The 15268-nt window shown below is 52.0% G+C and overlaps 1 protein-coding gene across 1 annotated transcript; it reads right to left on the bottom strand.

Annotated features, from left to right (window-relative positions):
* Positions 1 to 549: 549 nt before the first annotated feature.
* LAMTOR1 (late endosomal/lysosomal adaptor, MAPK and MTOR activator 1) lies at positions 550 to 13316 on the bottom strand. Its single transcript, XM_034759231.1, has 5 exons — positions 13209 to 13316; positions 10461 to 10603; positions 5645 to 5722; positions 4676 to 4802; positions 550 to 1329 (listed from the first exon to the last, which is right to left on the bottom strand). The coding sequence occupies exons 1-5, from the start codon at positions 13299 to 13301 to the stop codon at positions 1237 to 1239; spliced, it is 534 nt and encodes a 177-aa protein (XP_034615122.1). The 5' UTR covers positions 13302 to 13316; the 3' UTR covers positions 550 to 1236.
* Between the last annotated feature and the right edge of the window lie 1952 nt (positions 13317 to 15268).

Here is a 15268-nt window from a genome sequence, read left to right as displayed (position 1 = left end):
GCTGCGGCGCTTTTACTGACGGGGCGGCACTCTGGCTCTTCAGTGGTGGGCCCTTCGCTAGCTCCGGGTGTCTTCGGTGGCACTGAAGAACCCGCCACTGAAGCCCCGCGGAGCGAGTGAAGGTCCCGCCGCCGAGGTGCTGCCAAAGACCCGGTGAGTACAGGCGCCACAGCAGGTGGTACCTTTTTTTCTGATCACTCCACCTGACTACGCCACTGTACCTGGGGCGTTCGTCACCGCCATTCGGCTGGAAGGCTTGGCGTTTATAAGACGAGCTCATCGCAGAGAGGTTAGGGAACAAGTCAACAGTGCAAGGTGAGGGAGTCGGACAGTCCCGGCAATGGAGATGGGTTGTTCGACGCGTCTACTAAATCACAGCCCACCGCATGGGGTGTGACCACAACTCAGGCCACTAACTGGTTCCAAGCTCCATTATGCTGGATGACGAGACCAGATCCTCCTGGCAGACCCTGCCAGCTCCTTCTCCCCCAAGATCTCCACACAAGCTCGTGGGATGTGGCTTGGAAAGAAGGGACAGAGGAGACTGGGAGGGTTGGATGAATGTATTTTATCTATGGTGGCAAAAAAAAATAATAATAATTAAAACACAAAGGTTCAACCATGTAAAAACAAGTGGTGTTAGAAACAGCCAGTCCTGCGAGCAGAGCCTCAGACCCGGTGGCCACAATTCGTTGCTGGGCTTCCTTTAAAAATACAACTCAGCCCTGCCCCACCCTGAAACTAACCATGATCGTCGTGGGAAAGCTTTTAAACCAATGCTACGTGGGGTGAATTTCCAACGTGTCACCGTGAACGCAACCATTTCCCCCGCCCCCAACCGATAACGCAACAGGTGGCAGCTAGGTACGAATACTGCAATCTGCCCTGACTGAAGAGCCAGGAGGCCGCGCTGCCCCTACTCCTTCCCCAGGGCCGCTCCAGTGACTAGAGAGATTCTTCCCTTTGTGGTCAACACTGTGCAATAAAGGCTTCCTATGTGATAAAGCCCCTCCCCCCAACCCATCTACACTGGCCTGGCCTGCCTCACCCCACCCACACCAGAGAAAGGGAAGGCCTGGAGCAGGCTGGCCTTTTAAGTGGTGGTTATTGTCTCCTTTGTGATTAGTCGGACATCTGGGCTATGTACAAGTTCCGTAGCGGCGAGACGCCGATTGGAGGGAGGAAAAAAAGCAAAGAAAAAAAACGAGTGAAAGAGGTGCTCTCGGGCGAGCGTGCTCACGGGATCCCAAACTGTACAACCAGTTCTTCTTTCGCGTCCACTCGGATCTGCGAGAGCGCACTGAAGGCATAGGCGGCTATCCGGGAGACCTGTGGGCAAGAACCAGGGGCAGCGGCGTGAGTGACAGCTTGGAGGGGGATCACTCACCTGCTAAAGCCATTACAGCCACTGCCTGCAGAACACACAGAGAGAGAGAGAGTCTACACCCCGTCCCGAAGAGCCCCCCCATCTTAATCTCAGCAGAGGCCACTGACCAAGCCATTCTAGGCTGCGGCACATCGGAAGGGCAGCACGGGGGAAGTCGGCAGTGCTCATGCTCCGGCCGCCCTCTTCTCAGCCACCTTTTCCCCAGGATGCTCCATTTATTGTTAGACTGCTCCAGCCCAGAGGCAGGGAGCCCGGCTGTGAGCTCCCGGCGCAGAGATCACCTTTCCCCTTCCTGACGCATGCATGCGATCCAATAGCATTCACACACTGCCACAGTAAAGGCAAACAAAACAAGCGATACCATTGGCGGCGGCAGCACCTGGATTGCCCCACAAAGCTCTGATCGGGGAAGCCCCACTGCACCCTCCTCCCCATCTCCCACCTTCCAGCTATGGCAACTGAAGCAGGGTTTCCACGTAGCTACCGGCCCAAGAGGCCTTCAGAGCTCCCTAGAACCATGGGAGAGGAGAACCCACCCAAGGCCTTAGTCACAAAGCTGACCCGACGCTCACTTTAAATTCTGGGGCTCGCAGCAGTTTGAGAGCCTTCTACTGGTGGTTAGTGGAGCTGGTCAGAACAAGTGTCCCTCCCGCCCCCTGGAAAAATTCAACGGTGCCAGAAACCAGAGTGAACGTTCTATTGCGTCAACCTGAATGAAAACACTTCCATTTGTCAGACCAAATCATCACGTTGGTTTCAAGTCAGTTTAACATTAGACTGGGTCCATTTGAACAGCCTTGTGGGAGTTACAGTTTGGGTGCCTCCTGACTCCATTGTCTCCAGGGGATGGCTTGCCTGGTGTGACTACATTTCCCATGATGCATCAGACTTCCCTCTTGCTGACCCATTGTGATGCATCTTGGGAAATGGAGTCCAGCCAAGGAGTTCAGCCCATAGAGGAAAATGGGAGTACAAGCTACTCAAACTACAACTCCCATGAGACACTGTGGCAGCTCAGAAGAATGCGGTTTAGCATCAGAACAGAATTAAAAGAAACATCCTGATTTGGGAATTGCAAACATTGTGTTGATCAAAAAGTGTCAAATAATGTTTAGACATTTCTGAATGGAAAGTTTTGGTTTTCAGGTATTTGATTTTTAGCAAAAGCTGAAGTTGCCCACAGAAAGCAGACATTTGCCGCAAAACATTGTGTTTAGTGGTAAAAAACAGACTATCATGATTTTTGGCAGGAGCTTTTAGACAGCTCCAGTGGTAAGCCACACTGACCCCACATCACACAAAACTAGCAGACAGCTCAGTGCCTGGAGGCTCATTTTAGAGAACCTCCAACCACCATTAAAGGAAGAGAGACCCCCAAGGTGATGGGATCTTGGACCCGAACTCAAGAGGTGTGCTCATTATGGACTACATCCCATGGCAGCTTGCCACCCCGTTGGAGCTACGTTTCCAAGGAACAGCAGCAACTTAGTTTGAAACATTTTCCCACAGATAATCTAAGCGTTTCATCCCAAGGGCGTTACAAACTTACAAGCTTTCCCTAGGGAGTGCATTCACGCACTACAAGCATGCAGCCTCCTCTGGAGTGGGATGGGGCAGCTATTTAGTGCAGCATAGGACAGCGCAGGACAGGAGGGGGACAATGTATCCAGATGGAACTGGAAGCAGCTGCCAGAGTTGGAATTCGCCCTAGACATCGGCGCCAACACCCACACGGCCCATCTTTTGTCAAAGCCACGGCTTTTATATCTTATCCCCAAGAGGATGTCTCCAGCAGCACAGCGCCTCTTACTCCGTGCTGGAGGACTGATTCAGCACCGACACGCAACAAATGCCGTCTCCTGAGACGGCACCACCATTTGTTCCCGGCCAAACCCTGGTGAGGTAGGAGATCTGCTCAGAGCAGAGCCCGAGGTGAGACGGGCTCAGCGTGTCTATAGTTCTAGAAGCCCTGGCTAATCTGGCCCATTGCTTCGCTGGACTGAGGGCAAGAGGGCTCAGTGGAAGAATGTCTGTCTACATTCCTGAACCCTGGCCTTCCACAAGCCAGCACCTCGCTCCTGCTAGCCAGGCTCAGCTGGTGGGCAAGTAGCAACAGGGCTTAGAAAGGAGAGACTGTGGTTTCCTAGTGTGCTTGCTCCTAAATACAGATCAAGAGAGATCTATAGGCACCATGCAGCAGGCATGCTGGGGGGCACTGGCAGTGCACGGTGATTTCCTGAGCGAGCTGGGAAGGGGATAAAACCCGCCGAGCGGCGAGGCAGCTGGAGTGCTGTTACTCCATGCATGGACGCATGGGCAGGTTCACTTTAAAATGCGAATGTGTCTGTGGGGGGCCAGGATGTTTTTACATGCTCCTCTGGGCCCAGGTAGCACAGGAACAGCTGGCGTCATCCTGCTTTACCAGGCAGCCTGATGTGGCCGATGGAGGTTTGCGCGGACACCGTGGCGTTCGTATCACACGGGCTCTCGTGGTCTGACCGAGGCAGCAATGGAACTGCTGGCCGGGAAGGCATTAAAACAGGACCGGCGTAACTCTGCCAGCTCCAAGTCACACACAGGGAGCAGGTCCGAGGCGCTGACTAGCGACCACAGCGTTTTTCCTCTTCGGCCCGTTGGGCCAATCCAGCTTTGGGGCCTGTTCCTTCTTGTGCATCAGCAAGAGAATCGTTTGCCCAGTTCCCGTTACACTTGTGCAAACCCACTGACCGCACCGGAGTCTGCTCAGCCTGCATCAGCGGAGAAGAGGCACAAGGAGGAAGGAGCCCACATCGGTGCTCACATCCCAGGGCAGTTTGTGGCGACAGCAGTCGGAGACGTCTAACTTTTCAACTGCACAAATCTGACCTGCAGCGGAAGGGAACCCTGAGGCTACGGTGCCACTTTTACAGTCAGAAGATCCACATTTAGAAGTTTGGAGGGAGAAGTGGGGGGGACACACGACAGGAGGGATGAGCAGAAACAGGATCTGTAGCGCCCACACAAAGCATCTAAAGAGGAGCAGGGCCACCACCTGTACTGGGGTGGTGTAACCAGCAGGGAAGGAGTGGAAGGTTTGGCTTTCACGTAGTAAAACTAGGAACGGGATGAAACTGAGCAAAGGAAAATTGAGGCGGAGGGAAAACTTGCCAAGAGCAAGATCTCTGGGACAGGGGAATCATCTCCCAAGGTGATCCCCAGTGCTTGGAGAGTTAGAACTGGACAGACCCCAGGGGGAAGTGGCAGGGAGCCACTCAAAGATCTTTGGTATCCCTGCCCCAGGCTCCTCACCTGCTGTAAGTCTGGATAGGGGACAGTCTCGCTCGCTAGCACTTGATGCGGTTGGCTGGTCAGAGACGGCAGAGGCGGGAGCTTCTTCCAGTGCGTCAGGTTGTTACTCAGCATTGCCAGTCGCGTGCTAGAGCCAGGGGAGAGCAGAGAGCCAGCAGTGAGCTCCCAGCGGGCAGAGTCCCCTGCAGTGCAGTCAGCCCCCCCGGGTAACACGGAACTGACCGCCCCCTCTGCAGGGCAGCCCGAGGGAAAGGAGGCTGACTGCACTCACACAATGCCGGGACAGGCCCAGGAAGGGGATCGTTGGGGGGCATCGCACACCCAACCAGCCTTCCAGCTGTGGAGGGGGCCCACTTGGATCCTCCCCGTCTTTCCCTCAGACGGAGAACACAGACATACTTCATGCAGGAGCAGTGTTTAAACATCCCAACACCCGGCACGAGGCCTGTCCCGAGGGCCAGCCACCCGCAGCTGCCAAATACCCAGTTCATTAGAGTAGAGCTAGATGGCTCAGGAATCTGAGGGCCTTTGCTTCCATCAGAAAGACGCCCAGTAGAGCTGGGCTTGAGCGTCAGTGGGTTGGACAGAGGTTGATGGAAGACGGCAGGGCCTGGGTCTCATCAGTATCAGAGCCCGCTGTAAAGGGCCCAAGAAAGACAGGCCAGTGCAACCTTTGGCTTCTTCAACATGAGGCCGGGTGGGTGAGGATGCTAGATGGGAGGGCCCCTTTCCCACCCTCCCACCCCCATCACCTGCCATACATTAGGTTTTTCTGGCACTTTTAGATGTCTCCCCACTACCCTGGGGCCCGACACACAGCTGGGATTCCCTGGCCAGACACCCACTGCTCCCCACGGTGCCTCGGGAGTGAATAACTGCTGGAACGCAGGGCGCATTACACCCCCAGTTCTTCCACCTACAACCGGGCAGCCCTGGATCCAGTCACCCCACCCCGGGACAGTCCTTTACCTGTATTGCCTGGCTCTGTCCATGTACTCATGCTGCTCCATTCCCTGGGAATCTGCAGCCGACACATCAATGATGTTACTGGGGAAAGATACAAGATGCAGGTTCGGCTGTTAGTGGGTGGCTCTCGTCTCCTGCCCCAACACCCTGAGACATCACGGCCCAACCCACGCCCTTGGATCAAACCCTCGCCAGTGCAGAGAGCCAGGCACCACAGTTGGTGAATACCCTCCCCTTTGAAGATGGAGGCAGCAGCCCCACGCCCTGACATCGCTGATGGGGCAGGGGCAGCTTGGTTCTGTTATGAACCAAGGGATGATGACCTAAGCCCTGCAGTAAGTGGGATACTGGGAGGAAACACAAGGAGGAAGGTGCAAGAGGGGAGGTCTCCTGATTCATACTGAGAAAGCAGGACAATCGGCTAGTTATCCTAGGTGCCTGTACATGAATGCGAGCACCCTGCGAAACAACCAGGAAGAATTCCAAGTCCTGGCCCAGTCAAGGAACTATGCTGTGATTGGAACAACAGAGACTTGGTGGGGTAACTCACATGACTGGAGCACTGTCATGGATAGGTATAAACCAGGGGTGGGAAAACTACGGCCCATGGGCCACATCTGGCCCGTCAGGCCTTTTAATCTGGCCCTTGAGCTCCTGCTGGGGAGTGGGGTCAGGGGCTTGCTGCGCGGCTCCTGGAAGCAGCGGTACATCCCCCCTTCAGCTCCAACACACAGGGGCAGCCAGGGGGCTCTCCGCACGCCGCCCCCTGCTCCCATTGGCTGGGAGCCACTGCTTCTGGGAGCTGTGGGGGCGGCGCCTGCGGACAGGGCAGCGCGCCGAGCCGCCCGGCCACACCTCCGCATAGGAGCCAGAGGGGGGACATGCCACTGCTTCCGGGAGCTGCTTGAGGCAAGCCCTGCCCAGAGCTTGCACCCGAGTCCCCCACCCTGCACCCCAACTCCCTGCCTCAACCCAGAGCCCCCTCCTGCCCTCCGAGCCCCTTGATCCCAACCCAGAGCACCCTTCTGCACCCCAAACCCCCCAGCCTGCACAGACCCACCCCATCGGTTGGGGAGGTCCTGCTTTGAGCAGGGGGCTGGACTAGATACCTCCTGAGGTCCCTTCCAGTCCGGATAGTCTAAGATTCAATGAAGCTAAGTGTCTCCAAGTGGCACGGTAGTCGGCTGAATCGCACCGAGACCCATTCCAGTCCACGAACTCACTGCATGGACGCGTCACTGAGCCGCCTGCACGTCTCACTAGCTTTGGAGTCAGACTCAGCCGAGAAGGCTAAAGCACTGGGAGTCAGGAGACCTGGGTTCTACTCCAGCCTCTAAGATGGCCTAGTGCTGTAACCTTGGGCACATCACTTAACCTCTGCCTCAGCTTCCCAACTGTAAAGTGGAGAGAGATCCTCCTCTCTCCCTTACAGGGGTTGTGAGGAGTAAGCGCTTTGAGATCCTCAGATGGAAGGTGCTACGGTACAGATGGGCAGTGACGAGCTCCCACTCTCTAGTTCCTTACTAAGAGGGAGCCGAGCACCAAGGCTTAGTCCCTGACGTCCTCTTAGCAGCAGGGCTTCTCTGCCGCCTGCAGCTAGTGCGGAAAGCGGAGGGATGCCTGAGACCATATTACGCCCCCCCAGCCCCTGCATTGGCAGCCTGGCAGCTGGGGGTGCTTTAAACCAAGGACAAGCTTTGGTTTGAGCCAGGACCATCTTCAGATTCCCTCCATTTCACGGATGGGCTGGGAAGAGTTAAGCAACTCGCCAAGGCCAGAGGGGCTCAGGGGTTCCTGCCTCCCAGACCTCATTAGTTCTCGCACCATGGCCAGGACTGTGGAAGAGAGTCACAGATCCAGGCCACCACGACCATCCAGTCCAACCTCCTGCAGGAAGCAGGCCAGAGAATCCCGCCCAGTGATTCCTGCAGACAGCCTGCTCTTGGGGGACCGTGAGCGCCTGCGTGAACAGCACAGAGCCCAGCTCAGCCACTCGGCTGCCTTATCCTCCCCTGGTAGCTAGGGATCCAGCGAGTAAACCCTGCTTACCAAGCCGAAATGGTCTAGAACGTTCAGTGACTACACTCCGGAGCTATAAAATCCTCCCCCAGACACAGTGCGATGAGCCAAATCAGCCCTTGTTTTGTAGCCCACAATGGAGTTGTATTTGATGCATTGTCTAGAGTTGTTGCTTTTGATTGTAAAGCACCTTGGAGTCTACATTACAGCTAGACTGATACACAGATGGGCACCTCTGCTGGGTTAGAACTCCCTTCCATACACTCAAGGAGCTCGGCAGCCTATTAGCATAGTCTGTGACAGGTGTTTGTCATCATCAGAGTCAGGCACTACACATTCCATGGACTTGGTCTGACCCAGCTTGGAAGACTGTGTTACAGTTAGAGGGGAAGTTACAGAGAACTGTAGGGTCTCTGCACAATTTCTATGTTCTGTGCAATTTAAGCTTCTATAAAGTAGTAAGGATGCCATTCTGAAGCAGAGCAGGTTGGGCTTGTGTAAAGTATATATAAAAAATGGAAGAAAGGGGATGTTGAGAGTTATGAATATAAATCAGAAGTTAGGAATTGTAGACAATTGATAAGGGAAGCCAAGGGGAAAAAAAAGGAGAAATCTATGGCCAGCAGAGTTAAGGACAGTAAGAAGGATTTTTAAAAAATATATTAGGAATAAAAAGAATCCTGACAATGGTACTGGTCGGTTACTAGATGGAAATAGTAGAATTATCTATATTAATGCAGAATAGGCAGAGACGTTCAATAAATACTTCTGTTCTGTATTTGGGGGAAGAAAGATGATGCAGATAATACACTGTCCATTCCACTAGTATCTCTGGAGGATGTTAAACCAGAAGCTACTAAAGACAGACACTTTAAAGTCAACAGGTCCAGATAACTTGCTTCCAAGAGTTTTAAAAGGTCTGGCTGAGGAGTTCGCTTTCAGTAAGTCTTGGAGAACTGAGGACGTTCTAGAAGACTGGAAGAAAGCTAATGTTGGGCCAATTTTTAAAAAGGGTAAATGACATGACTTGAGTAATTATAGGACTGTCAGCCTGACATCAATTCTGGGTAAGATATTGAAGCAGTTGATACGGGACTCAACTAATTATGAATTGAAGGAGGGTAATGTAGTTAGTGCAAATCATCAGTTCAGAGAAAATAAATCTTGTCAAACTAATTTGATATAAAAGACATTACAAAGTTGGTTGATAAAGGTAATGACGTTGACATAAGATACTTTGACTTTATGCCGCACGACATTTTGATTACAAAACTACATTTTGAGACCTAATGCGGAATGGTCATTGAGCAGGTGCGTTTCCAGTGGACACAGTACTCCTGCTGAGGCTACACTATGGCTGGGTCGAGTGGGACAATTCCCTACTGTCTCGTACATACAACACTCAAGAATTACATTAGCCTTTTTTGTAACTGCAATACATTGTTGACTCATTCAATGTCTGATCCCCCATAACCTGCTAGGATCCTTTTCAGCAGCACTACCACCAAGCCAGTTAGTCGCTATTTTGTAGTTATGCATTTGATTGTTCCTCCCTACGTGAAGGACTTTGCACTTGTCTTTACTGCATTTCACCTTGTTGATTTCAGACCAATTCTGATTTGGAAAGGCCCTTTTGCATTCTAACCCTGTCCTCCAAAGTGCTTGCAACTCCTCCCAGCTTGGTGTCCTCTGGAAATTTTATAAGCATACACACTACTCCATTATTCAAGTCATTAATGAAAATAATGAGTAGTACCGAGCCCCATGACTGAACCCCACGAGACCTCACTAGATAGCAGTCCTCCCATTTTGACAATGAACCACTGATAACTACTCTGAGTACGGTCTTTCAAACACATGTTGTGTCCCACATTATAGTAATTTCATCTAGACCACATTTCCCTGGCTTGCTTATGAGAATATCATGTGGGGCTGTGTGAAAAGCCTTACTGAAATCAAGATCTATCACCTCTACTGCTTCCCTCCCCATCCACTAGGCCAGTCACTCTGTCAAAGAAGGAAATTAGGTTAGGTTGGCATAATCTGTTCTTGACAAGTCCATGTTGGCTATTCCTTATAATCCTATTTATACTCTAGGTGCTTACAAATGGATTGTTTATTAATTTGTTCCAGTATCTTTCCAGGTATTGAAGTTAAAATGACCAGTCTATAATCCTCCAGGTCATTTTTGTTCCTCCCTTTGAAAACCAGGACTATATCTGCCCTCTTCCTGTCCTCTGGGATGTCACCCGTCCTCCATGAGTCCTCAAAGATGATTGGCGATGGTTCTGAGATTGCTTCAGCTATGTACCCTATGGTGAATTCCATCAGGCCCTGCCGACTTGAATACATCTAACTAGTCTTTAACCTGTTCTTTCCCAGACCAGTGCCCTATTCATCGGTCAATGCGACTTCCCCTATAGGTGTCAACCTCTCCCCATCTCCCACTGGCTACATAGAGAAACTGAGCCACAGACAGGTTGACATACTCAAGACCACACAAGTCAGTGGCAGAGATGAGACCAGAACCTACATCCTGGCTCCAACCACACCATGCTAGGATGACGTGTCCCGATGGCATTTTGACACCAAACTAAGTGACTTGCCACAGAGGGACGTGGGTATAATGTCCGAGCACTCAGCCATCTGTTAGCATTCAGCCTCCCTGACGTGGCAGAGGAAAGCACCCCATTGGCACATGCCCTGGCGGCTGCCGGAACAGGCCCCTCCACCACTGCCCCACAAGCTGGCATACACCTCTACCCCACGAGCAGGGCCGCGGCTCCCGGCTGCGACTTACGTGGCCGTCTTGGCGAGGATGGACGACAGCATGGCCTGCTCATCCGTGCGGGCTGACGGGACACTGTGATAGTTTTGTTCAGCTCCATTTAACACCTTGTTGGGGGGGCTGACAGGCTCCAGCAGCCGCTTCGTCTCCTCTTCCTGGTGGGGAGGAAGGGGAGTAGGAGAATCAGTTCTGGTTTCAGAGGAAACTCACCTGTTCTAGACATGAGTAACACCTTAGATCCCGAAGCAACCCTCCCAGGGCCGCTTGAATGGGTTCTTTATACTAAGGACATTTACATTTGGATTATACCAACCACCCCAACATGTCCAATGCCGCTCTCCTTGCCCCCAGAATCACTTTGCCATTCTACCTCCTGCCGGGGCCATTTTCTCTAGCAGCCCCCAAGACCTGTTTCAGTGGCAGGAAGAAAGCTACTCTCATGCTCTCTGGGTACCTGGAGATTTTTGCAATCCACACCAGGCTGTCCCTACTGCTAGTAATGAATCATGCAGTCCCCAGGGAGGCCTGATAAACATGGTGATCATCTAGTCCAGTAGTTCTCAATCACTCAGCACACAACTGTGGCCCATGTGACGTCCTCCAGGCCATACAGATAGTATATATATCGTGTGGATGTGGCCCACATAACTCAGGGAGCTGCATATGTGGCCCATGATGGTAAACAGGTTGAGAACCACTGATCTAGTTTCACCGCCTGCATAAAACAGGCCAGAGAACTGCCCCAAAGTAATCCCTAGAGCAGATCTTCTAGAAAACCAGCCAGTCTTGATTTAACTGCCGCCAGTGATGGAGAATCCACCATATCCCTTGGTAAGTTGTTCCAATGGTTAATCGCTCTCACAGTTCTAAATTTACCCCTTATTTCCAGTCTGAATCTGTCTAGGAGGCTACAGGAGCAGTCGTGGCCAGCCAGACGGGATGTTACAGACAATCACTGCTTATCTACGCCACGCAGGGGGGGCAGTGATCTGGAGTGAGCTACACGAGAAGAGGTTTTGGCCGGTATAACTACACCCACACTCTTTTGCTGGGTCGATACTAGAGCTTTCGCCTGTGTGAAGTGTTGTTTAATAAAATCATCACCCCTCTAACAGACATCACTGAATCAACACTTGTAGATCCGTCTCAGCCAGTGATTTGAGGCGAAAGGGGTCAGCTGACAGCTCTGGAGACTCAAGTCCAGTACCCACAGCTCAGATACAGCACGGGCATCAAGAGAGCAAACCTCCCACCCCCTGTTCAATGGATGTGTCCCCACCTGGACGGAGATCATAGAATATCAGGGTTGGAAGGGACCTCAGGAGGTATCTATCCAACCCCCTGCTCAAAGCAGGACCTAATCCTAACTAAATCATCCCAGCCAGGCCTTTGTCAAGCCTGACTTGCTTCACCTAAGCTAACAGATGGTTCTAACTTTCACTGAGCACCTGGGCTGGGGGCTTACAAACAAAAAGCTCCACTAGCCCCATGTCAGTCCAGTCCTTGCGCCAGCCACGTTGCTGGCACCGATGTGGCTTCTATGAAAAGCCTGTTGGACCAGACCAACTGGCCAGGCAGTCCCAGCCTGTACAGCGACGACCAAAGCTCCAGCTGCCAGATTCCCCTCTCCTGCTAGGCTCACAGGGACGCGGCGCGGCAGTGATCTGGAAGCACTATCCAGTACAGGGTTGCCAATTTTGGTTGGCTGTATTCCTGGAGGTTTCATCACATGACAATCTTTAATTCAAGATTAATCTTTAATTCCTGGAGACTCCAGGACAATCCTGGAGGGTTGGCAGCCCTAACAGTACAGGACCCAAGTGCCCTGTAAGCTGCGTGGCCGTGCAGCAGACTTCTTAGCACCACGCAGGTGTTCAGGGAACCCACCCAGGGGACCTGCTGAGGCCAGGGGAGGAGTGCCCCTTCTCCGCCCCCATCCTAGCCGGTCCCCAACCTGCTGGAGCTGGGGCGGCCCGGCCCCAGCCACAACCAGGACACCTCTCTCCTGGCCTGCACCTGCCAGGAGAGGAATGCCTATCGTGCAGCCCCAGCCACGGAGCTGTCGCAATGTGGAGAGGGACCTCTTCCCCCTGAGCTCAGGTGCTGCTGTGTGGAGAGAGAGCTGAGGGGGAAGTCCTCTCTCCCTGCCGTAGCCCCAGAGCACCCTCCTGCACCCCAAACCCCTCATCCCCAGCCCCACCCCAGAGCCCACACCCCCAGCTGGAGCCCTCACACCCCTGCACCCTAATCCTTTGCCCCAGCCCTGCCCCCCCACACACACACACACACATACCGAACCCTTCGGCCCCACCCCCACCACATGAATTTTGTTATGGTGCACCAATATTGCGGTGAGGTGTCACACATTGCACCATTAGTGCAAATAACAAAATTCATTCTGCACATGGGTGGGAAAAATTAGAGGGAAAGACTGTACAGGACCCAGTAGGAGGGGAGGGGAGATCCCTCCCGGCATATAAAACCGCATCATAATCCCAGATCTCGCATTCTCCAGTGAAAACGGCTCTAGGAAGCACAGACTCTCACACGGAGACATTTCCTCCTTCCGCGGACACTTCCTAGGCAGGCAACCACAGATTTAAAAAAAGGTTTATTTCAATATTAAAAAATAACCCTATTTAAAATCAACTGTGAAATTATGACAATTTACCACCTAAACTTGTTCAAAGCATTAAAAAAAATATCCAACAAACAGCACGTTTGCTGCTAAACTCAAACCACTGAGCTGGTGGAAATCACCGGCGAAGCACCTGGAACCAGAGTTGGCTGAAGCGTTAAACCAGCGTTTGACAGCAGTCGCCTCTTGTGGAGATGCAGAGAGAAAATTCTCATCAGCTCATTCAATTAATGCAGTTCAATGACCAGCTCATTCAAAGTCCAGAAACCTAGCGGGGGTTGGAAAGGCAGAAAGCTTGTTTTCCCTCTGCCCGTCTCGGAACAGAAACAAGGTGTGAGATGAGACCAGACCTGCCGGCTTTAAAAACTTGCAGAACAGGGTGACCAGGAAATAAATTTGTTAGTCTCTAAGGTGCCACAAGGATTCCTCGTTGTTTTTTCAGTGGCTACAGTTAATACCATATTTCCTTTCATTAAAAGGACCTTTAAGTGCAAAAGTGGTTTTGACACTTATTTTTCCTCTTACGTATCCAGGACATTCAAAGTAGTTTTGCTGAATACAAACAATTTGAAAAGACTGTTTATGGAATTAACTGAATTCCAATTTCCATCCAAATGCAGCTCGACACAGATAAAAATGAAGTAGCGTTATTCACTAGCTTCTAGTATAACAGAGTAAAAACTAGGACACCGAATAAACTGATGTTAAGCTATAGAACTGCTTAAATAAGTGTGTCGAGAGAGTATAGCCAAAAGTACCAAGTTCTACCAGTCAACAATGATCAGCCTCTTTTGGCAAAGAACTCAAAAATACAAATGCAAAGCAAGGACTATAGGCTAGGACTATAACAGAGTTTAAAAGAGAACTAGATAAATTCATGGAGGTTAAGTCCATTGATGCGCATTAGCCAGGATGGGTAAGGAATGGTGTCTCTACCCTCTCTTTGTCAGAGGGTGGAGATGGATGGCAGGAGAGAGATCACTTTTATTATTAATGGAGATATCCCATCTCCTAGAACTGGAAGGGACCTTGAAAGGTCATTGAGTCCAGCCTCCTGCCTTCACTAGCAGGACCAAGTACTGATTTTGCCCCAGATCCCCAAGTGGCCCCCTCAAGGATTGAACTCACAACCCTGGGTTTAGCAGGCCAATGCTCAAACCACTGAGCTATCCCTCCCCCCTTGATCATTACCTATTAGGTTCACTCCTTCTGGGACACCTGGCATTGGCCACTGTCGGCAGACAGGATACTGGGTGGATTGACCTTTGGTCTGACCAGGTATGGCCATTCTTATGTACTTACAATGATTTAAAGTTTCCTGCTTGCTGATTGACGTGAATCCAGCCCGTTTCTAAGGCTCATTCTAGCTTGGATACAGAACAGTGTGCCCCACCAATGGGCATGACTAGGGGCCAGCTCCCCAAACACGTCCAGACGCTGTGTAGGCCGTTCCCCGAAGTGAGGCCTTTAGGGAACACAACTGTTGAAGACTCTCGGCTAACCTGCGAAGGTTTGATACCAGCCATGTTTGGTGCAAGTCCCAGTTCCATCAGCTGCTTTCCCACATGGGCCAACAGCTATTTAAAGAAACGATGAGTGTTCTGTTGGCTGCTCTGGAGTGGATTGTGCAGTCGAGGGCGGCATGCCTGCTCTCCGCTACGGTGTTTTACTCTGATTGGGACCAGCCCATCGCGCTCAGCGCTCTCAATTAGAACGTAAAGACGCCCCAACCCACCCACAGCACCAGCCCAACAAGCAATGAACCAAGAGCCTCCCTTCCCTGCAGCCACCCCTGCCAGATCAGCCTTGCAGCCTGTGGCAAGTGCATCCCAAGGCCAGCAAGTGGGGGCCCCTCCCCAGAGACCCTCCACTGATTCAAATGGGGACGTGTCCCCCAGGGAGAGGAGGCCTCGCTTGTTGGCTGATCCAAGGCCTACAGCAGCGAGGAATGCAGCTAGTCGGAGAAGCCACTCCTGGTGTTAACAGGCTGTCTCGGGACCCTGTAATTCTTAGGCACATAAGCAGATCACAGAGTTAAGCAAACGCACCCACATATCTGAGAGAAGCCTACGTCTATGCAAGGGAATGCATGGTGGGAATCTGAATCGGACCAGGGCAGTTACAGGCAATAAGACAGCCCTGTCTAGACTGAGGAGAAAGGTTGTCCTAGGGTCAGCCATGA

This window comes from Trachemys scripta, chromosome 1 (assembly GCF_013100865.1).
Source record: "Trachemys scripta elegans isolate TJP31775 chromosome 1, CAS_Tse_1.0, whole genome shotgun sequence".
In the NCBI taxonomy this organism is placed as follows: Eukaryota; Metazoa; Chordata; order Testudines; family Emydidae; genus Trachemys; species Trachemys scripta.
This window is presented reverse-complemented; position numbering and strand designations above follow the sequence as displayed.

Excerpts from the sequence above, each read along its gene's own strand:
- LAMTOR1 (XM_034759231.1), bottom strand. The coding sequence starts at position 13,301 with ATGAGAATTTTCTCTCTGCATCTCCACAAGAGGCGACTGCTGTCAAAC. Across the intron at positions 10,604-13,208 it reads TGGTTCCAGGTGCTTCGCCG|GAAGAGGAGACGAAGCGGCT; the intron begins GTGATTTCCACC and ends CCTCCCCACCAG. Across the intron at positions 1,330-4,675 it reads CCTATCCAGACTTACAGCAG|GTCTCCCGGATAGCCGCCTA; the intron begins GTGAGGAGCCTG and ends TCTTGCCCACAG.